Genomic DNA, 21,899 nt, shown 5'->3' with positions numbered 1-21,899 from the left:
TGTGATAATGGCGGTGTATTCGGGAGAATTGCTGACCTCCCCTGGATCTGTTAGAGACTTACTTCATATTCCCATCCAATTGGAACACCAATGCTTTCTATGCTTTGCGGTGTTGGGGCGCCGTTATCATTTTCGGGTGCTGCTTTTTTGGTCTAGCCACCACTCCGAGAACATTTTCCAAGGTTATGGTGGTCGTAGCAGCGGCCTAGCAAAAAGAAGGGATCCTGGTGCACCCGTATTTGGCTGATTCTGGCAAAGGCTCAGGAAGAGAGCCTCCCGATGACCCACAGGGTGATCTCCTTATTGCAGGAGCTCGGTTGGGTAGTGAACCCAGCCATCCCAGTCATTGGAGTATCTGGGGGTTTGGTTCGACACGGGGCAGGACAGAGTTTTTCTACCAGACGTTTGGATTCAGAAATTGATGTCTCAAGTGCGTCAGTTGGTCAACACTATATAGCCGACGGTGTGGTTATTCCTACAGGTGCTCAGGTTGATGACGGCTACCCTGGAAGTGGTGCCATGGGTGAGGGTGCATTTGTGTCCCCTTCAGAGCTCTCTGCTGTCTTGTTGGAACCCGCAGTCTCAGGACTATGCTGTTTGGCTCCACTTGCCGATGGAAATCTGCTCCCACCTCCAGTTTTGGTTGCAGGAGGATCATCTAGAAAAGGAGTGCCCTTGTCCTCTCCGACCTGGTTGGTACTCATGACAGATGCGAGTCTCCACGGTTGGGGGGGGGCTCACTGTCTGGAGTTAATGGCCCGAGGGCATTGGAATGCCGAAGTGTTCCACCCCGAACATCAATCGACTGGAAGCCCAGGCAGTTTGGCTGGCATGCTTGCAGTTCACCCACAGGCTGTGGGAGCAAGTGGTTCATGTGATATTGGACAATGTAATGACAGTGGTCTTTATCAATTGCCAGACAGGATCCAAGAGCCAGCAAGTGTTGCAGGAAATAGACCAGTTTATGGACTGAGCGGAAGATCATCTGCAGATGATTTCTGCCTCTCGCATTACAGGAAAAGACAACGTAAGAGCAGACTTTCTCAGCAGGGAGAGTTTGGACCCAGGAGAGTGGGTGTTGTCAGTGAGGCGTTTCAGCTGATTTTAGATCACTGGAGCCTTCCATTCCCGTTGAAGCTTGGTTATTCCTCTGCGATGTTTGCCACCTTGTGCCGCGCTCGCACGTTCTTCACTTCTTTGGCTTATGTTTGGGTTTGGAGAGTTTTTGAGGCCTGGTGTGAGGAGTGGGGTGTTCTTTCTTGTTCAGTTACGATCCCACTCATTCTGGATTTTTTGCAGAATGGGTTGAGTAAAGGATTGGTCCTTAATTCCTTGAAGGTGCAAGTTGTGGCTCTTGCCTGTTTCAGAGGCCCGGTGAATAGTGTTACCTTGTCATCTCATCCTAATGTGGCCCATTTTTTGAAGCATCTTAGGCCTTCCTTGAGGTTCCATTGTTGAGTCTTAACTTGGTGCTGGATTTCTTGGCAAGCCCTATGTTCTGACCACTGCATAGCCTTTCCTTGTGGTTGTTGACCTTGAAGACTGTGTTCCTGGTGGCTATATGTTCAGCATGTCGACTTTCTGAGCTGCATGCCTTATCTTAAGAACATAAGAACATGCCATACTGGGTCAGACCAAGGGTCCATCAAGCCCAGCATCCTGTTTCCAACAGTGGCCAGTCCAGGCCATAAGAACCCAAAAACTAAGTCTATTCCATGTTACCGTTGCTAGTAATAGCAGTGGCTATTTTCTAAGTCAACTTAATTAATAGCAGGTAATGGACTTCTCCTCCAAGAACTTGTCCAATCCTTTTTTAAACACAGCTATACTAACTGCACTAACCACATCCTCTGGCAACAAATTCCAGAGTTTAATTGTGCGTTGAGTAAAAATGAACTTTCTCCGATTAGTTTTAAATGTGCCACATGCTAACTTCATGGAGTGCCCCCTAGTCCTTCTAGTATCCGAAAGAGTAAATAACCGATTCACATCTACCCGTTCTAGACCTCTCATGATTTTAAACACCTCTATCATATCCCCCTCAGCCGTCTTCTTCCAAACTGAAAAGTCCTAACCTCTTTAGTCTTTCCTCATAGGGGAGCTGTTCCATCCCCTTTATCATTTTGGTTGCCCTTCTCTGTACCTTCTCCATCGCAATTATATCTTTTTTGAGATGCGGCGACCAGAATTGCCGGGCGCTGTTCCTTCGGGTGACTCAAAGGGCATTAAAGCTGCATACTGTTCCATTCTTCTTGCCCAAGGTAGTCTTGTATATTCATTTGAATCGGTCCATCTCCTTGCCATCCATGGATAACATCAGGGCAGCAGATTATTGCCTCTTATGTTCCTTGAAAGACAAGCGCCTTGTATGGTATCTGGAGGCTTCTGAACCTTTTCAAAAGACGGATTGCCTGTTTGTTCTCCATGGTGGGAGTAAGCAAGGTGCTTCGACTTTGCGGGCTACCCATAGCTCATTGATTAAGGAGGTAGTCACAGCCATTTCTGTGGATGCTGAAAAGCCGTTGCCCTCACAGGTTAGGGCTCAATCCACTAGGGCTCAGGCAGTGTCATGGGTGGAGATTAGTTTGTTGTCTCCCATCGATATCTGCCAAGCTGCGACGTGGTCCTCCTTACACACCTTTTCCAGGTTTTACCATCTGGATGTGCAGGCCCGGAAGGATGCAGCCTTTGCATGTGTGGTGTTGCCTGGACTGCGGGCAGCCTCCCACCCTGTTGGGGAGTAGCTTTGATGGACTCAGCTTCCCACCCTTGGCTGCCACATGAGTTTGTCAATATTCCTCCTGTGGGGTTCTGGATCCCAAGGGATTACTGTACGTGCTCCTCTAGTCCCTAGATTGGGGAACCTAGCATTTTTTGTGAATTCAGTGTTTATGGTTGGATGAATACAGTCCTGGTGTCTGTTTTTAATCAAGTTTTTTGCTAGTCTGTCCACAGTTGCTTTTGAAGAGAATATTGGCAGGCTGACGTCACTGCAGGGCTATATGTACTGTGACATCAGCTTGCTCTGTCTCCATCTGCTGGCAGGGGAACATAAACTCACTGGTCCTGAGTCCATCTATCTACACTAAGGAAAACAAAATTATCAGGTAAGTAATTTCTCCATTTTCAGACTTATCTGCTATGTAAGATGCAGTCACTGCTACAGCTGATGCCTAGTTGTCCCCTTAAAGCTGCGCTGCCAATAAGTACTTTCATTGCAGACAAACCCAATGGTGTCCAGAGGAATCTTGGAGAAATCATCAAACCCTATGAGCGGAAGGGTTTCTGGCTTGTTGCGCTGAAAGTTTTGCAGGCCTCTGAAGACCTTCTGAAACAGCATTACATTGATCTGAAGGACAGGCCATTGTTCTGTGTGTGGACTCTGGACATGTTGTCGCTGTGATTTGGGAAGGTCTTAATATAGTCAAGACAAGAAGAGTGATGCTGGGCGATACAAACTCTGCAGGTGCCAAGCCTGGCACTATCCATGGTGACCTGTGCATTCAGGTTGGCACTCTGTGCAAAGTGCTGAGGAGATCAACTCTGATTTAAACTTGAGGAGCTGTTAATTACACAAGCTGTGGTTATGACTAGATCTATGAATAAATCCTCCTCTCTCCAATCATCAAACCTCTGAAACTTTTAAATTATGCCCTTGGGAACAAGTCTATCATACTTTCACTTGATTACAAATAAGCTATCAAATAGTATTTGCTATTTACTCTCCACTTAGTGTTACAGCAAACCATCAGCCTTTATAAAGGTGACTGGAATTATATTTTATGTGAAATGTTTGCTCTCGCTTTTCCCCAGAAAATATCAGGCATTGTACAGACGTTTCAGAGGGTTATACAGACCAGCTCCTTGGATTTACAGCCAGCCACTTCTATTTGGAGTGAGTTTTTCTCTGCTTTGATCTTAGAAGTTGTGTCTGTCCTTAATGATAAAGGTCAGCTTCTGTATGTCCTGTCCCTGCTCCTCAGGCCTAATCAAACTTCTTCGGCATGAACTAGGCCAGTTCATCACTAGGACTTACTAACGTACCTTTGGTTGAAGGTCAGTTTCCCTTGCTATTGAAAAACGCTTCCGTTTACCCTATATTAAAAAATACGAAGATGGATCCCTCAAGTCCCCTGAATTATCGCCCTGCCTCCACATTGCCGTTACTAGCTAAGGTTACAGAGAAGGTGGTGTTTACACAATTACAGGAGTTTAAGGGACATAACTGGCTAGACAATGCTCAGTTTGGCTTTTGCCCTGGACACGGTACAGAATCCTTACTCTTATCTGTGTTTGACAGCTTTTGCCAGGGCTCTGATGCTGGGACCAAATTTCTGCTGGTAATGCTGGACATTTCATCAGCTTTCGATACCCTGAATCATGCCATCTTGTTGGACTGTACGAGATCCTGGGTATTGGGGCTACTGTTTATGCGTGGGTTTCCTAATGTCTTTCAGACCGCTTTTACAGGGTGAATATGGATTGTGTTCTTTCGCATCTATTCCCCCTACCCACGGTGGTTCTACAAGGGTTCTCCCTTTCTCTCATTCTTTTCAATACCTATTTAACACCTCTCTGGCTGTTTCCTTCTTGTATGGTTGTCCAATTCAAAATATATGCTGATGACATCCAGTTTTTCTTCCCTGTCTCCTCTTCTATGGAAATGGCGTTGGAGAAAGTGTCTTCCTGTGCTGCCCAGATCAGAGATTGCTTATCAGAAAATAAACTACTGTTGAACATTAAAAAAAAATGGAAGTTCTACTTTTATCTCGATTAGTAACTGATATTACTTCGCTTCATGCTATTATTGACGCTATTTCCATTCCCATCAAAAACCAAATGTATAACCTCGGAGTTCAAATAGACTCCGCATTATCATTGCGCCCTCAAGGTGTAACCCCTTTTTTGGAGGATTGTTCCCCCAAAGGGCACTTAAGTAATTTATTTCTTCAGGGGCTGCTGCAGCTGACTCTTTATCCCAGGGTGGGGGGACTCTTTTTCTGGGGGGAAGCTCTCGTTTATGTCCCAGATGAAACAAGCTTGCCAGTCTGTGTGAGGTTATTTTGTGCTTCCCATGGGGTGAGAGGCTACAAGAACCCAGGACCAGGTCTGGGAGTTAAATATAAGTTTACTGACTGATACTCATAAATTAAAGTCCATTTCCCAGAAGTGTGACCTTGCATCTTACTGGTGGTACAGATATAATGCTGGGTAGGTAGGTAGGTGTCCTTTCACCAGACATCTGCGTACAGCCCATGATGATTTTAAATGTACAAACTCTCCTAGCAGCTGTGCGGGAATCCTAGTGGAGGTGTCCCCAGCTTTTCCTGCCAATAAACATTTTCTCCTCCGACACCCAGCCCATCCTGGTCCTTTGATGGGAGAGATCTGATAGGGTCTCCTGCTCTTGTTCTTCCTTCTGTAAAGAATCTTTCATCCTTACTCTCTGATCTTTCAGGGGAACTTCTCTTGAGGAAAATGTTAGTGGGATCAGGCAAGTTCTCCACTCTGAAATCCCAGTGGGGAAAGGGGATCCAACCCCCCACTCTTCTTACGTCCAAACAATACTTGAAGGCTTAAACTCGATATCTCTTCTGCCCTCACCGTCTCTTGCAGCAGGATCCATCACTGGTGCTTGCCCACCTAGGGTTTAGAATAAGCTCACGGGTCACTGGTCCCCTGGTGAGAGCCCTTTTGCCCCAAAGGGGTATCAGGCTTAAAAGTCTATCCCATTATAAATTTTAAGAAGGACCCTCAGGCAGGGAGTGGAGGTGTCACTTCTAAAAGAAACTCCTTTGGGTGAAGGTGGGAGGCCCCACCAGAGGGTGGAAAAAATACGTCTTTACTCCTTAACTGCTTCCTCAGACTGAACGCACAGTGCATTAATATGGCCGGGCTAAATAGTGTTCAGGCACCCAATCCACACTCTCCAGATGGGAGGGGCTGAGGGTTATGGGTGGCTCCTTACAGAGTGTGTTCTAAGACGGGGACAGTGACATCTGGTGGTCAGACCGGGAAGGACCGCCACACAGATATCCTATCATAAAACTAAAGCTTTTGCGTTCTTTAAAACCGCTACTAAATTACACCGATTTTCGCATCATCACTCAATCATTGGTCCTGTCTGCCTTGGACTACTGCAGTGTCCTTTTTTTTGGGGGGGGCCTCCCCTCTTCATATTTAAAATTACTCCAACTGATACACAACTCAGCAGCTTGATCAGTGGAGATCTCTAGTATTTGGCTGCCTTACATTGGCCTTCTCTCCTGTGGTGGATTAAATCCAAGACACTTACCCTGGTCTTCAAATCGCTTCATAATTTACTCCCTCCTTGCATTGCATCCACACTACATAATTATTAACCTAGCCGGATACTTTGGTCATCCCCCCAGTGTTTATTAGAAACTCCTTCCTTATGTGAAATAAGGCTGAATCTAGAAAAAAAGAACTGAGGGTTAAAACAGACCTACTACATTTTAGAAAAAAACTATTTCTTTTCCCAGACTTTCCCCCATAAATCTCTAATGTTGCAAGCTAAGTAGATGTAGGTAGTACCATGGTGCAGTTGGACAGAACAGGTACGGTGTATGAGATTGGAAACAAGAGTTGTATATACAGGTGGCTGAATTGTTACTGTATATTCAGTCTGTTTTTTTGCATTTCTATCTTGTCTGTTAAGATATGTTTTTATTTTGTTATCCACCAAGATCTGTGGATTGGTGGAATATGTTTCTTAAAGAAATAAAAAAAAAGCGCTATTTAGCCGAATAAGTCTTAAAACTCTATATATTCTGCTAAGTCAGATAGTCGGATAAGTCCAAAAAACACTACTTAGATGGAACTTAACCGGGTAAGTCTGAACTTGCGCAGCCTGTGGTTTTTACATACGCGAACATGTTTGCGTGCATATGTACTCATATTTTATAACCTGCGCATAACATTTGCATGCAGGTTAAAAACATACTGTGTCACCTGTGCACGTGCCCATATACATGCGTACCTGAATGCTACTCATCTTGAGCTACCACTGAAAAGGTTACAGCTAAATACAAATAAACAAGTAACTGCTTGCTTACAGGTGACCTCATTAGCTCTTTTCTGGAAATGGCATTGATTTAAAATAAAACACATTTTTAGATGATGAGAAATCTGCTGCTCTGCTGTCCCAGATGTGTACTTGATGTGTACTTGACGTGTAAATGTTACACTTTTGCCATTCAGCTGATGTTTCCAGTAACTCATGCAGAGGTAAATATAAGTGAGCAAATAACAGGTTGTTTGAAGACAGAAGAGGAATGGATGAGAGCAAAGAAGATGATTTTGAATATGACCAAGACTGAAATGTTCTGGATAAGTTGCACCATTCCAGTTGAAGAGGTGCCCGAGATTACCCCTGGTGATAAGGTGATTCCCTTGCAAGCAGAATGAAAGGATTTGGAGATTATTTTAGATGTTGATTTATCTTTTACACTACAGGTGAAAAAAGTCATGCAAGCTGCTTATTTTAAATTCCGAGTGGTCTGGCATTTGCGTTTTTGGTTTTGGGGAAAAGATGATTTTAGAACAGTGGGGCAACATTTGGTCTTGTCAGCATTAGACGACTGTAATATAATTTACAATGGATTTCCAAAAGAAACAGCTACAGTTTTACAAATAATACGAAACTCAGTTAATAGAGGGAGTCCCAGTAGAGATTCATATTACACCAGTATGGTTAATATTACACTGGTTGCCCATCATTCAGAGAGCAAAATGTAAATGTATTATGTTGGTGTAGCCCAACTACAAACTGGACCAAGTTATTTGAAGGACTTAATTCCACAGAAGCCGGAGCGAGTGTTGCGAGCAAATGAGCGAAACCTTCTGAGTGCTGTTGAAGGAGTACTTGGAGGAGAGCTGTTTGGGTCTTAGGACCCACGCTATGGAATAACCTTCCTGAGGTGTTAAAGAAGGAAGGGCATAAATAACGGCTCTTTCAAGAGGCTTATGCTGAGTAGTCGCTGGGGATTTTTCTTATGTTTTTGAAATTTAAATGCAGATTGTTCTTATTGTTTTTAAAGGAAGCTTTATGTCATTTTGTAATAATGCTATCTATGTCATTTTAATGTTTTGAAACTGTTTTATTGTTGTACTCTGCATCGGACAGGTTTCCTGAGAGTTAGCAGAATAAAATGTTGTAAATGCCTTGGGAAAGCTTGGGTGTCCTGGTGTGGTTAGCTCAGCCATTCCCCTGCCTAATGAGCGAGGCCGTGACACCCAATGGACTGCTCCTAATATCCCCTTCTCAATGTGTGGCTTTACAGATTCCCTTTGGGATGAGTTTCTAAGGCCTGGATTTTCTAACGTTGCACGGCTTTCTGAATTGCGCGGAAGCAGGGGGCGGGCCTGCGAAAGCCGGCAGCGATCGCATCACCGCGGTGTTGTCGCTGCCGGCTTTTGCACCCAATAGCGCCACTGGCGGCGATAACAGGTCTTACCTTATCGGCGCCAGCAAAGTGTCCGCCCCGACTTGCCAGGTTCTTATGGCCTGGATTGGCCACTGTTGGAAACAGGATGCTGGGCTTGATGGACCCTTGGTCTGACCCAGTATGGCATGTTCTTATGTTCTTATGTTCTTATTTGGTCTTTCGCTTTTAGCACTGCCTCTGAGTAATGCAGATGTTCAGGGAGACTTCTCTCAAGTAAATGTGATTAAGTCCAAGACAAGAAACCGAATGGCCAATGCAACGCTTTCAGCAATACTGCAAGTGCGTTATGCAATGAGACACCAAGGTATTTACTGCACCAGCTTCTTGCCAGCCAGTAATAAGCTGAAGCAATTCAAAGAAAATGTGTATGGTGACCATGCTGACAATACAGAGGATGAAGAGGTACTGGCTGTTGGCATCGACTGTCAGACCTTTTTTTAGTTAATGGTAAAAGCTACAGCAATTTACTACAATAAAGTTAGCAGTTTTGTGTGGTTTACAAAAGTATTTGAAGTGTTTTCTGTGTATAAATACATTCGAATAAAAGTTTGTCTCATGTGTTTTGGGCTTGTTCTGTCATGACAACCTGGCAACTTTGGTGCTGATGGCAGGCCATGCCTACCCTTCCAGACAAACCGCAGAGGTCTGTGTAGCACTGCCCTCCACCCCCCGGTGATCCTCCTAGTGCTGACAGGCCCCGATTCCTGTATGGAAGCCCAGAGGAGGGTGGGGGTCTCTGAGTGCAGAGGAGCACTGCTGGAGGAGAGGTCTAGGGGCATGAGGCTGTGGGAACGACACCTTCAGAGCTCCAGCATAATTTTGCTGCAGAGCTGAAGGCACAGGCCTGGTAGATCTGTGGGTAAATCCAAATCTGTTTACATTGTAGTATTTAAAAAAGTTAAATAATATTTCCTTAATAATTAAGTAAGATGGCAAACATAATTGTTTATCAGCCAACTGCATTATCTAAAACCGTGCTATAGCACTCCTGCTTAAAATGTTTTAGATTTCTTTTTAGTGTATGCTTTAAAAATCAAAACCTTGTGCCCAAAGTGGGGTTCTGAGTTGCCACCTCTAATTCATGCAATTAATGCTCGACCCATTGCGCTCTCTGCATTCTCTGTAAATACCACAAACGAGGAAAGGCACCGCGCACGAGGAGCTCTAAAACGCTGGGCTCCGCGTGGGTTCCTGCGCGCGATCCCTCCTGGGGGGGGGGGGGGGGGGCAGCGGAGGTGAAAGGCGGCCGCGAGCCTCTCGCGCCGTCGCGTGCGGCGGAAGGTCACGTGCTGTGCACAGGGCGCAGGAACCCGGCGGCAGCGCACGTGGCGCGGCCAGCGGGAGCAGCAGCAGCAGGATGGAGAGCGAAGCGCGGTGAGCGGCGTCCCGGGGGGGGGGGCTGGTGCGGGGATACCCGGGGCCCCCGAGCTTTACCCGGGGGGTGCATATCGGGGCGGATCCTGATCGGGGGGTAGTTCTGTGGCGAGCGCTGTGGGTCGTGGAGGGTCACGAGGGGACCTGCCTGCGTATTACTGGGGGTAACGCTGTGCGCTGCTGGGGCGATCTCTTTTGGGGGTGGTTAGATTTGTGCTATTTGAAATGTATCCAATGCAGTAATGAAGGATCACCTTATTTAAAACAAAAAAAAAGCACATAAAGGGGGAGGGGCAGGAAATTATCTGCCCTCACCTACAAGAAAAGGGCAGGACGTCGTCAGAACAGCCAAAAAGCACTTGGCGTAGCCCTCGGGCAATAATTTATAAAACGGGCCATACTATAACAATCACCTCCAAGGTAGAAGTATATAAAAGTGGAGGCCAGCAGGTTGCCTTTGACTTCCAGTGTGCAGGATTAAGTGAAACCCTTTGTGATATTATTCACCAGTAGGCTTGAGTGCTGAGGACTTACTGTGTAGTATTAGCGTAATGTCCTTTATTGGGGAATAATTTGTGAGTTATCCTATCGGACTGTAGTACTTATTTCATGAGGCGTGTCATTTATGCTTTATCTTTTTTTGCCAGAGAGGATAATGGGTGCCAGCCTCTCACCAGCCCAACAATACCAAGTAACAAGGAGGCAGAATGCAGCAAAGCTCAGCATCCACCCAAGGCAGCTGTGCCAGAAGCAAGTGCACCAGCAGAGGGCAGGAGAGTGCCAGAGAAGAAGCCAAGTGCCTCCTCCATCAAGCATTCCTCTTCCTTGCCCCTCCACCACAAGGCAATGGAGAAGATTAACCACCATTCTTCTTCAGCCTCCAGCCCACTAGACCTGCAGAGCTCTGTGTTCGGTCGATCCTCCTCCTCCCTGTCCTCAATGACCGTCCCTATCCGCCTTGATGCCCTCTCCTACCTGCTGAATAATGCCCTGATGGGGGCTGGCAGGATGGCTCCTCAAAGGCTGTACTGTGGCAACCAGTGCGCTGCCATGCAGATGTGTCCAGCCAGTCCTGCCCCTGTGTGTCGCAGCCAGATGGGCCAATACGCACAGCCTCCTTGCAGCAATTACACAGGATGCACTATGCATTGCACGCCCCCCGCCTGCTTTGCTCAGCCTCTGGCGTATCCAGGAAGCCTGCTCACTGACCCTTCAAAATTGCCAGGGCGGCCGGCTGGAGGCCAGCTTGATGTTCCCTCTGCTCATCCACCAGTGTTTCCGAATAAGAGCGTGGGCGCCTGGAATGCGGCTGGGGGAGGATATAACCAGCACATTGGTGGCAGTGGAAACGTGCCAGAGGCCAACAAATGGGCCAGTGCGCCAACAGAAACATTTGGTGAAAGGCAGTCTGGCAGCTTTGGTCCAGCGAGAGGCTCTTTTTCCAGAAGCAGCGAGTGCCAGAGTGCCTGGCAAGATGGGAGCTCGGGGGGCTCCCCTAAGAGAGGTTTTGGAAGCTCCCCAAAGAGGGTCTTTGGAGGATGGAAAGACAACCAGGGGAGAGGTGGACACAGCTGGTCCGAGAGGCCCCCGAGAGATTATGGCAGAGCCATGGGCCGAGCCAGCGGCGAGTTCAGTTCCGGATCTTGGCGAAGGAATCCAAGGGATGAGAACAGGGACTCGCTGTTGGGAGAAAAAACTTGGAGCTCCGGGTTTGGCAACCGGAAACGGAACCAGGAGGAAAAACAGTGGCCCACAGAGGAAGAGCTGCCTCCGAAGCTAGGACTTTGGGCAAACGGTAGAGGAGGAGGAGCAGGAAGAGGTAGAGGAGGCAGCCCATGGCAACAAAGAAGAGGGTTTGAGAGCTCGTCAGTGCAGTCAGATTTGGGAGGCTCTGGAGACAGGTTCAAGTCCAGTACGTTTGCACCATCAAGTGTTGCCTCTGCATCGTCGTCCTGCATGAAAGAAGAGATTTCCAGTGAAGACTGGGAGGCCGAGTATAAGCCAAGACAGTTGCCTACACCAGCCCAGGGGGTACAGGGAGAGGCCTCCCTGGAGCCCAGGCCACGACGGGCAGCAAGCACAAAGCAAGATGACTGGGAGAGCGACTGCAAAGAGGAGAGCAGCAGTCCTCTAGTGGAATCGAAAACCACCGAAACCTCCAAAGAAGGGGCAAGGAACACGAGCAAGGAAAAACCCGATGAGAGTCCAGGCGTGTTCGAGAAATTCATAAACGGCTTCTTCTCGGATATGGTCCCCAAAGGAGGCGAGAGCCGTCGTCAGCCAGAGGACGTGGATGGAGGAGAATGCAGTGACAGCACGGAGGAGGTGGATGTGGGAGTGGACATTGCCAACCCAACCAGCCAAGCACTGGCCGCCCATTCCCAGGAGGGCACCAAAGCTCCCGAGGCCGAGGAGCCGGGCGTGGTCACGGAGATTGGTTCAAGCAGTGCGGATAGGGAGGAAGAAAACACGGCGGAAGCTGTGAGTCCCGCAGAAGAGAAGGGTCCCCATGTGCACAGCCATATCCCGGGTTGTCTGACCCACGCTGCAGAGCCGTCTGGGTGAGGTACCGAGTGACATCGTGGTGGAAGAGCATCTGCCACTTCAGTAACTCTGCCTTCTCAAAAATCACTTTCCTTGCTTTGTGCTCTTGACAGGCTGCTGGTGTTTGTTGTTTAACCCTCTGACCGTCCAGCGAGGGGCGACTTGAGCTGATGACCTTGCACGCGAAGTGAAGCCCCTCCTCACCCACACGCACTTTCCTGCAAAAGACACAGACCCTCAGACGTATGAGGGATTTGTGAGGGAAGGCTCCCCTCTTGGTTAAGCAGCTTAGTAGTATCGCTTGACCACCAGGGGGTGAGTTTATTTTTATTTATTTTTATTTTTAATTTTTGGCCAGGTTGAGGTTTAATTTTTGGCCAGGCTAATGTTGAGAGGATGTTTTAAAAATTGTGTTGGTCCATTCACTGTTGGGTTTTAAAAGCACGGCTGGGTTTTTTGCCTGCTGCACGGTTTGTTCAGAAAGTGCATATGGCCAGTAACGTGGGACTCCCTATGGGTTTTAACTTGTTTTAAGTCCTTATTTTTTTAGTTTCTTGGCAGGACTTGTGCATCTCCTGGCTCCAGGGCAGCAGGCACAGGCGAGACGGTTTCGGGTCTTCAGCTCCTGTTCCGTCTGTTGCAGAACCAGCTCGTCCGTGCCTGCTGACCCGGGGACAGGTGGAGGAGACATGGGAAAGTGAACCTCGAATCGCATTGCTTTCTGGGAAATCCACTGGCCCTGGCTTTTTCACAGCAGACAGATCTGGCAGGGCATCCACTTATTCCGCAGGGGCCTGGGAATTGCACCTCCGGGTGTGCAGTGGGGGAGGGGGGAGGCACCAGGACCGGATAAGCTTGTCCTGAGTAAGTGGAGCCAGAATTAGATAGATAAAGAACTTAACCCTTTAATGTAAAGCAAGGTTCACCCTTCCGCAGGGGAATCGTGATGATTACTGCTGATTACCAGATGACCCCCTGACACACAGCAGGACAGACTGAGCCAGCCCTTGCTTTTACCCCATTTTGGGCCCTGCACGAGGAAAAGCTGCGCTGGGAGTAAGACCAGGGTGGGGGTCAGCCGGTTCTAGGTGACATGGGGTCATCTGGTCATCCCACACAATGCTCCTTCCTTTAGTAATTACCTGCTGTGTTCTGTTTTCTTGTCACTTCTTACTTTTTATATATATTTTGTTTCCCGTTTGCCAGTAAAGAGTGGCGACAGGTGATGCAAGTTGCTTTCAGCTTCCTTGTTTTTATTCTCCACCTTTCAGTAGAAATAGAATCTAACTTTGTAGGTATAAATGATGGGATGAGGGGGAGGTCGCTCTTTTGCATTTTAACTGTTGTGTCAAACCGTTGGTTTCCTTTGTGCATTAAAGTACAGACTTGCAGAGGTTGCAGAAGTTCGCCTTGTCTGTCTTAACTTCCCCCTGCTGCCTTGGCTTCCGGTTTCCGTCTGACGACTTGAACCCCTTGTGGTCCTTCTGTGTAACTTTGACCTGACCGAACCTGCAGGGCCAGGAGCCTTTCTTCTCAGCTGCCCCAGGATTGTGCTCCCTCTCCCCCACGGGCAGTGAGCTCTCTGGCTCGGAGGGCTGGACTGGGGCTCCCCTTGGGACACCTGCCGTCCTGACTCCGCTCAGTAGATGTGGCTGTGGAGTGATGGCTGGGGCCTGAAAAGCAGGAGATCTGGTCCAGAAATGACACCTGGGTCTCCCGCTTGTGCCTTCAGTGGGCCATGGGACCAGGCCCGGTTTGGTCTGTCTTGTTGCTCCTCAGCTATTTAAAAAAAAAAAACAAAAACCCTCACTTACTCAACATAAGCTACTGCTTAGATTCAGAATGGGTTCTGCTGTGTGCTGATGCTATGAGGCAATGACCATTTACTGTGGAAAATCTCCAGAGGTCAGCAGAAGTAGCACTTGGTATGACTTTACCTGCAGCTACGCAGTCTAACATTATGATGTCCATTGGCCTCTGCACTGACCACAGCCCTGCCTCTCCTTCCATCTCTCCCTCTATTCCTTCACTTGGGTATTGTCCAGTGCACACATTAACAGCACGGCCGCTACCATTTCCTGTGTCACTGGGCACCTGCTTAGCTAGTGCCACTTGCCTAGCAGACTAAGTGGTGAATTTACAAAGGGATCTAGCCGGCTAGAGAAAGACGTAAGCTGATCTAATCGAAGCCTTGGAACATTAACCAGAGCTGGCTAGTGCTGACTTTCAGGGTTCGCCGGCTAACGCAAGGCTCCTGAATTGCTGGACTTAAGTTAGCCGGCGGTGTCCAGACTCCCGCAGCCCCAGTGATTATCTTCTGCACCCTGAAGTGAAAGGAAGGCTGCTTGCCAGGACCAGCAGGCTCCTTCCTTACCAGCACCTCTCGCCTGCAGTACCCGTTTCCCTCTCTGAGTGCCGGAGCAGGTGGAAGTGTCGCTTTCAGTTCAGGGTTGCCAGGAGGGAAGGAGACCACTAGCATAGGTGGAAGACTTCCTTTCACCTTGGAGTAAGAGCACTGGTGCGGGTGAGAGACTTTTTTTTCACTTTCAGAGAGTGGGAGATCGCCAGTGCAGACAGGAAGGTTGTTTTTGCTTTTATGTCAAGGGTTCCAGGGTAGGAGGGATGGAATTTGTGGTTTGGAGGTATGGGGATTTCTTTATGATTTTCTGCATTAGCCAGCTAAGTGTAGACATCTGAATCTGAGCAGCCAAAATTCAGTTTTATCTTGCTACACCAGTGCCGGCCTTATAGTTGGGTTATTTTCCCTACCAGCAGATGGAGACAGAGCACCCTGTCTTTTCCCGTGACATGGCCACTATTTGAAGATAATGCAGCAGAGACAGATCCAGTATTCTGTGCCTTCAGCAGATGATAAGGCTCTGCTGGTGCAGCAGGATCTGGAAGGCAGGGCCAGGTCACTGGTGTGTCCAGGAGTGCAAGGTTCCCAGTCCCAGGGGGGACTAGGTAGAGCCCAGGAAGGGGGATCGTCTCCTTTAGAAAAAAAAAAAAAAAAGAGGACTATCTGTTTTCTTTTTTTTTTTCTTTTCTAGTTGGGTGCTATGAAGAGAAAATCCGTCTGCCTGTCCCTCCCTTCACCCCTCTCCTCCTCTGTGACTGCACCGAGGTTTCTCTGAAAAGAAAAAAAAGAGAAAATAAACCGAAGAACAGGCAGCATCCTTGCTTAAGCCTGCACCCAGGGCTGAGAGAGACAGTGGCTGAGCAACCAACCTGCTCCCATTGATTAGTAAGTGCCTGCGAGGGGATGGTCGATCACGGTGTTCCTTGGTGTTCCTTGCTGCTCCTCGTGCTTTAGGCTTCGTCATGGAGAGATCATAATGCAGTGTAAAGCGTGGCATGAGCCCGTGATGCTGCGGGATAGGTGATGCAGGCTTGTAGATGAACCTATGAGGCCTACGCCAGCAGCTGGAGAAGGTGCCCTGTGGCGGGACAGACTGGAGCTTCATCTACACCAGCTGCTGCCTGTCCGGGCCAGTTGAGCCTTTGGGTTCTGCTGGCTGGCAGAGACGAGCAAGAGTGCAATAGCACCCCAGGGTCAGGAGGGGCAGTGGGCAGATGGAGGGATAAGATTTTAAGTCTGAAAACTGGATAAATAGGCCGCATTTCATTGTTTAATTAAAGACTAGGACCATGAAATTAAATGTTTAAATCTTAAAAATATCTGTATAAGAAAAGTGGAAGAAGAGATGGGTGGGATTCTGGGTAGGGCCAGCAATTTGATCATTTCCGCTTCCTTCTCTGACTGCGTAGAGGGCGTGGAATCCCTTGGTTGCAGTAGGTGGCCTCACCCCCCCTGCTGCTCTTCCAGAGATGTGTGTGCAGGAGCCCCAGGATGCAGGGAAAGCAGGCCACCTGATACAAACCCTGCATGATTTGTTCCTGCTGCCATCTGCGCTGGCGTCTTTTCCTTAGCAAGGCGGCAAGACCCTGATTGATGCACATGAAGACAGCAGGCTGGCTTATGCCTGCCACGACCCCAAGAGGAGTTTGGAAGGTGCTAGGGCAGTGGTGATCTTAAGATGTGCAGGCAAGGCACTGCCCCTCTGGCTGGGGAGGTTGTAACTGCTGGCATAGATACTGTATGGTTTTATTTTATTAAACCAGAACCTACAGATGACTTCCTCCCTTGACAGAGCTAAAAACTGAGTCTATATCCTGTACACTCTGTGTGTGGGATACCTTCTCCGCCTCCTCCTCTCCTCTCCTCCCTCTCTCTCTCCTGTGCATTAAAGCAACGAGTACCCATACTACGATTATAGTCATTTTATTTATGTATTTATTATTTATTTTGAATTCTTATATACCGACGTATAATATACAAATCATATTGGTTTACAATACAGCAGAGTTTTCCTATGAAAGTGTGTCCTCGCGTCTCAAACTCCTCAAAAGAAGTCACTGCTGCTCCCCCTTCTTACCGACCCCCGATGGGTCACAGTTGGCATTGGAGGACCTATAACCCCCTCCCCACACACACACACACACACACACACACTCACTCACACACACACACACTCACACTGTCAATTCCTGCTTTCACTCGTTGGGAGAAGGTGGCCTGGCAGACGGTTAATGGAAAGTCTCTCTAGCACCATGCACGTAAACCCCCAGTAGCAAGTTGTCAGCACACAGGTCTGATTTAAAGTACGTCATTACCTGCATACCTATAGCCATGCCCAGACCACACCCCTTCCATGCCCAGACCACACCCCTTCCATGCCCAGACCACACCCCTTGGTACGTGTTTACTGTTGCGCAGGTACGATATGTGCATACTTTGCAACTTTTAAAATACGCGCTTGTCTCACACAGCCCACATATACGCTTATGTGGCCGCTTTTGGGTGAGCAATGCTGTTCGAATTATAGCAGTAATTAGGAGGTGTAAGCGGTTCTTATAAGATGAAATCCTCAGCTGAATTGTGCTGTGTGCATGGAGAGCCAGGCAGGACTATCCTGCTTCAGGTGAAGCATTGATCACACTGGTGGGAGAGGGGAGCCAGGGCTAAGACTGGGGAAAGCTGTAAGAATTGCAGTCTGCTCCATGAACAATCTAAAAAAAGGAAAACAAGAACAGGAGCGTGGGGGTGAGAGGGTAGCGCCAGAAACTCACTCCCAGCCCCTCTCCTAACCAGGAGGCAAAAAACTAAACCCAAGATGAACTGTCAGAGAGCAGAGCCTGGGAGTGGTAGTTACCCTTAACAGAAACATGGGGTAACTTGCATGGAGCAGCAGTTACTACCCTTAACAGAAACATGAGGAAAACTGCATGGAGCAGCAGTTACTACGCTTAACAGAAACATGGAGGTAACCTGCATGGAGCAGTAGTTACTACCCTTAACAGAAACATGGAGGTAACCTGCACGGAGCGGCAGTTACTGCCATTAACAGAAACATGGAGTAACCTGCACGGAGTGGCAGTTACTACCCTTAACAGAAACATGAGGATAACTGCATGGAGCAGCAGTTACTATCCTTAACAGAAACATGGAGGTAATCTGCACGGAGCGGCAGTAACTACGCTTAACAGAAACATGAGGATAACTGCATGGAGCAGCAGTTACTACCCTTAACAGAAACATGGAGGTAATCTGCACGGAGCGGCAGTTACTACCCTTAACAGAAACATGGAGGTAATCTGCACGGAGCGGCAGTTACTACCCTTAACAGAAACATGGGGGTAACCTGCACGGAGCGGCAGTTACTGCCCTTAACAGAAACATGGAGTAACCTGCACGGAGCGGCAGTTACTACCCTTAACAGAAACATGGAGGTAACCTGCACGGAGCGGCAGTTACTACCCTTAACAGAAACATGGAGGTAATCTGCACGGAGCGGCAGTTACTACCCTTAACAGAAACATGGAGTAACCTGCATGGAGCGGCAGTTACTACCCTTAACAGAAACATGGAGGTAACCTGCACGGAGCGGCAGTTACTACCCTTAACAGAAACATGGAGGTAATCTGCACGGAGCGGCAGTTACTACCCTTAACAGAAACATGGGGGTAACCTGCACGGAGCGGCAGTTACTGCCCTTAACAGAAACATGGAGTAACCTGCACGGAGCGGCAGTTACTACCCTTAACAGAAACATGGAGGTAATCTGCACGGAGCGGCAGTTACTACCCTTAACAGAAACATGGGGGTAACCTGCACGGAGCGGCAGTTACTGCCCTTAACAGAAACATGGAGGTAATCTGCACGGAGTGGCAGTTACTACCCTTAACAGAAACATGGAGGTAACCTGCATGGAGCAGCAGTTACTACCCTTAACAGAAACATGGAGGTAACCTGCACGGAGCGGCAGTTACTACCCTTAACAGAAACATGGAGGTAACCTGCATGGAGCGGCAGTTACTACCCTTAACAGAATCATGGAGGTAACCTGCATGGAGCAGCAGTTACTACCCTTAACAGAAACATGGAGTAACCTGCACGGAGCGGCAGTTACTACCCTTAACAGAAACATGGAGGTAACCTGCATGGAGCAGCAGTTACTACCCTTAACAGAAACATGGAGGTAACCTGCACGGAGCGGCAGTTACTGCCCTTAACAGAAACATGGAGTAACCTGCACGGAGTGGCAGTTACTACCCTTAACAGAAACATGAGGATAACTGCATGGAGCAGCAGTTACTATCCTTAACAGAAACATGGAGGTAATCTGCACGGAGCGACAGTAACTACGCTTAACAGAAACATGGAGGTAATCTGCATGCAGTGGCAGTAACTACGCTTAACAGAAACATGGAGGTAACTTGCGTGGAGTGGCAGTTACTATGCTTAACAGAAACATGGAGCTAACCTGTGCACTCAGAATTTAAAATTGCGGCTTTTGCAGATGATATGATTGTACATCTTAGTAACCCGGTGGATTCTTTGGCTGTGCTAATGGAGGCGTTCTCGATATTTGTTTCTTTTTTGGGTTTGAAACTTAATCTCGATAAATTTGAAGCTCTAGCATCCCATGCACAAGTGAAGGAACTGTGGGGAAATATGTTTCACCTTAAGTGGACTGGGAACGCTTTTCGTTATCTTGAGGTTCAAGTATCTATGAATCTGGGTTGCGGAACGTGGAACAAGACTCGGGAACGAAGGAACACAGGAACAGGCGCTTTAACACAGGCAGGACCACGGGAACACAGGAGCAAATGCAGGAACACTGGAACGAGAACAGGAACACAGGAACAGACGCAGGAACACTGGAACAAGCGCAGGAACACTGGAACAGACGCAGGAACACTGGAACGAGAACAGGAACACAGGAACAGACGCAGGAACACTGGAACAAGCGCAGGAACGAGGACGGCAACAAGCTCACACAATGGTGACGACCCATTTGCCAAGGCGATGAACTGGGAAAAGGGCCTCGCCTTAAGTAATCGATTCAGGTGACGTCATCCCCATGCACCGCTGAGTGAGTTCCCGTCGCTGACCCTTTAAAGGGCCGCGGGATCTGCGCACGCGCCTAGGGGCATGGTCCCGACGAGGGAGGACACCGAGGACATGCAAGATGCCTGCAGGGTGGCCTGGGAGGTCGAGGGCCTGGATGGAGCAGGATACACCGATGAGGAGCACCGGGGACAGCAGCGACTGGCTGCGGCTGCGGGAGAAGCTGAACCAGGGCCTGTTGGAGCGCTAGCGAGGTGAGCAGGGCCATCCGCAGTGGGGCCGCGGATGGAGCATGCAACAGTACCCCTCCCTCTAGGTCTCCCCCTCATCGGTCTGAATTTTTGGGTGGGCACAAGTTTAACTTAAGCATGGGTGGGCTGTAGGCATGCAGGTATGAGACCTACTAGTTGTATTCTTATTGATAAATAATGCCAGATATACTGCACCCTTCAATGGCTTCCTAAGTAGCTTGCAACAGTCATTATGCATCATGCATGAAACTTTAAAACATTTAACCTCAATTATTTTTCAAGCACTTACCAGAATTAAAAGTTCCAGCAAAGAAAACAAACAGATCCAATCAATCATGTAATGAAACAAAAATTAATATATTCTTTCATGACTCCTCTTTGCAGAAAGCCAGAAATCATCATAACTACACTAAAATATCATTAATCATCAAAACAAGAGCAGAGCTAGGACAATTCACATTACAACCAACATGAAAAAAAAAAATTCTAATTCTGGTGTCACCTCAGCAAAAAATATCCCTCCACTGTTATTTTGTGAAGAAATACAAATTCCTGCAAAGAAATAGACGTCTAGAACCTTGCCATAGAGACACAGCACTGACTCTCAGGACTCAAATAACAGCAACCTGATGAAAAAGCAGCAATGCAAATACTACACCAGGTAGGTTGGTCCTGGCCTCTTTTTTCCCATTTTTCCCTTGTCGCTCATTTCCTAATTCCTTTTTAATGTCTCTCTTCTCCTACTGTCTTCTTCCCTTCCTCCCTCACACACACATGCTCTCTCTCACAAACTCCCTCATACACACAAGCTCTCACTCTCATATGCTGTCCCCCCACACAAGCTTACATTCTCTACACACACGCACACACACAAGCTCTCACCCTCCCTCTCAGACTCCCCGTTTTATACGCATACAGATGCACACCCAGGCTCTCACTCTCATTCACGTACACACACATTCAAGCTCCCATTCTCACCCATGTACACACATTCAAGCTCCCATTCTCATTCCCACACACATTCAAGCTCCCATTCTCACTCATGTACACACATTCAAGCTCCCATTCTCACCCATGTACATACATTCAAGCTCCCATTCTCATTCCCACACACATTCAAGCTCCCATTCTCACTCATGTACACACATTCAAGCTCCCATTCTCATTCCCACACACATGCAGGGCCTTTTCATTAGGCACAACCAAAGTTATACTTTCCCGCTGGGATGGGATCCCGCGATGGCCTTGCTGCTCCAACCTTCCTCTTCACTGTTGCGGGGATGGGATCCTGCAAAGACCTTGCAGCTCTGGCCCTCCACTCCGCCATCACGGGGAGGGGATCCCACAGTGGCATTGCAGCTCTGGACCTCCTCTCCGCCATCACGGGGAGGGGATCCCACAGTGGCATTGCAGCTCTGGACCTCCTCTGCACCGTTGCGAGTATGGGATCCCGCGGCAGCCGCTTCTCCTGAGGCCCTCTTCGCCGTTGCAGGGATGGGATCCTGCGATGGCCTTGCTTCTTCTGAGGCTGTCTTCTTTGCTGTTGTGGGATCCCGCGACGGCATTGCTCCAACAGGCTTCTTCCGGTTGAGAAAGTCTGAGCCTAAAGTGGGTGGGCCATGGCCTACCCAGGCCCACCCGTGGCTACACCACTGGAATTTACATATGATGAATGCTATTGGCTACATAGTTGTTTGGACACGCGTTTTGGACGTGCTAATCTCCTTATTGCAGCAGGTGCTAGTCTAGCACATCCAAAACGCGTGTCCAAATGCGCGTAATCCTATGCGCTAGTCTGAGCGCACTTTATTGCATCAGACCCTATATGTTTCTATTATTGTGCTGCCAAAA

The 21,899-nt window shown here is 48.2% G+C and overlaps 1 protein-coding gene across 1 annotated transcript; it reads left to right on the top strand.

The window, feature by feature from the left end:
* Positions 1 to 9,710: 9,710 nt before the first annotated feature.
* Positions 9,711 to 13,780, top strand: LOC115076287. The gene is made up of 2 exons (XM_029577561.1): positions 9,711 to 9,842; positions 10,490 to 13,780. Exons 1-2 carry the CDS (start codon positions 9,826 to 9,828, stop codon positions 12,405 to 12,407), a joined length of 1,935 nt encoding a protein of 644 aa, XP_029433421.1. The 5' UTR covers positions 9,711 to 9,825; the 3' UTR covers positions 12,408 to 13,780.
* Positions 13,781 to 21,899: the final 8,119 nt, after the last annotated feature.

The sequence above is a fragment of the Rhinatrema bivittatum genome, chromosome 14, assembly GCF_901001135.1.
Source record: "Rhinatrema bivittatum chromosome 14, aRhiBiv1.1, whole genome shotgun sequence".
In the NCBI taxonomy this organism is placed as follows: Eukaryota; Metazoa; Chordata; class Amphibia; order Gymnophiona; family Rhinatrematidae; genus Rhinatrema; species Rhinatrema bivittatum.
The sequence above is the reverse complement of the archived record's forward strand: the minus strand, read 5'-3'. Positions and strand labels throughout refer to the sequence as shown.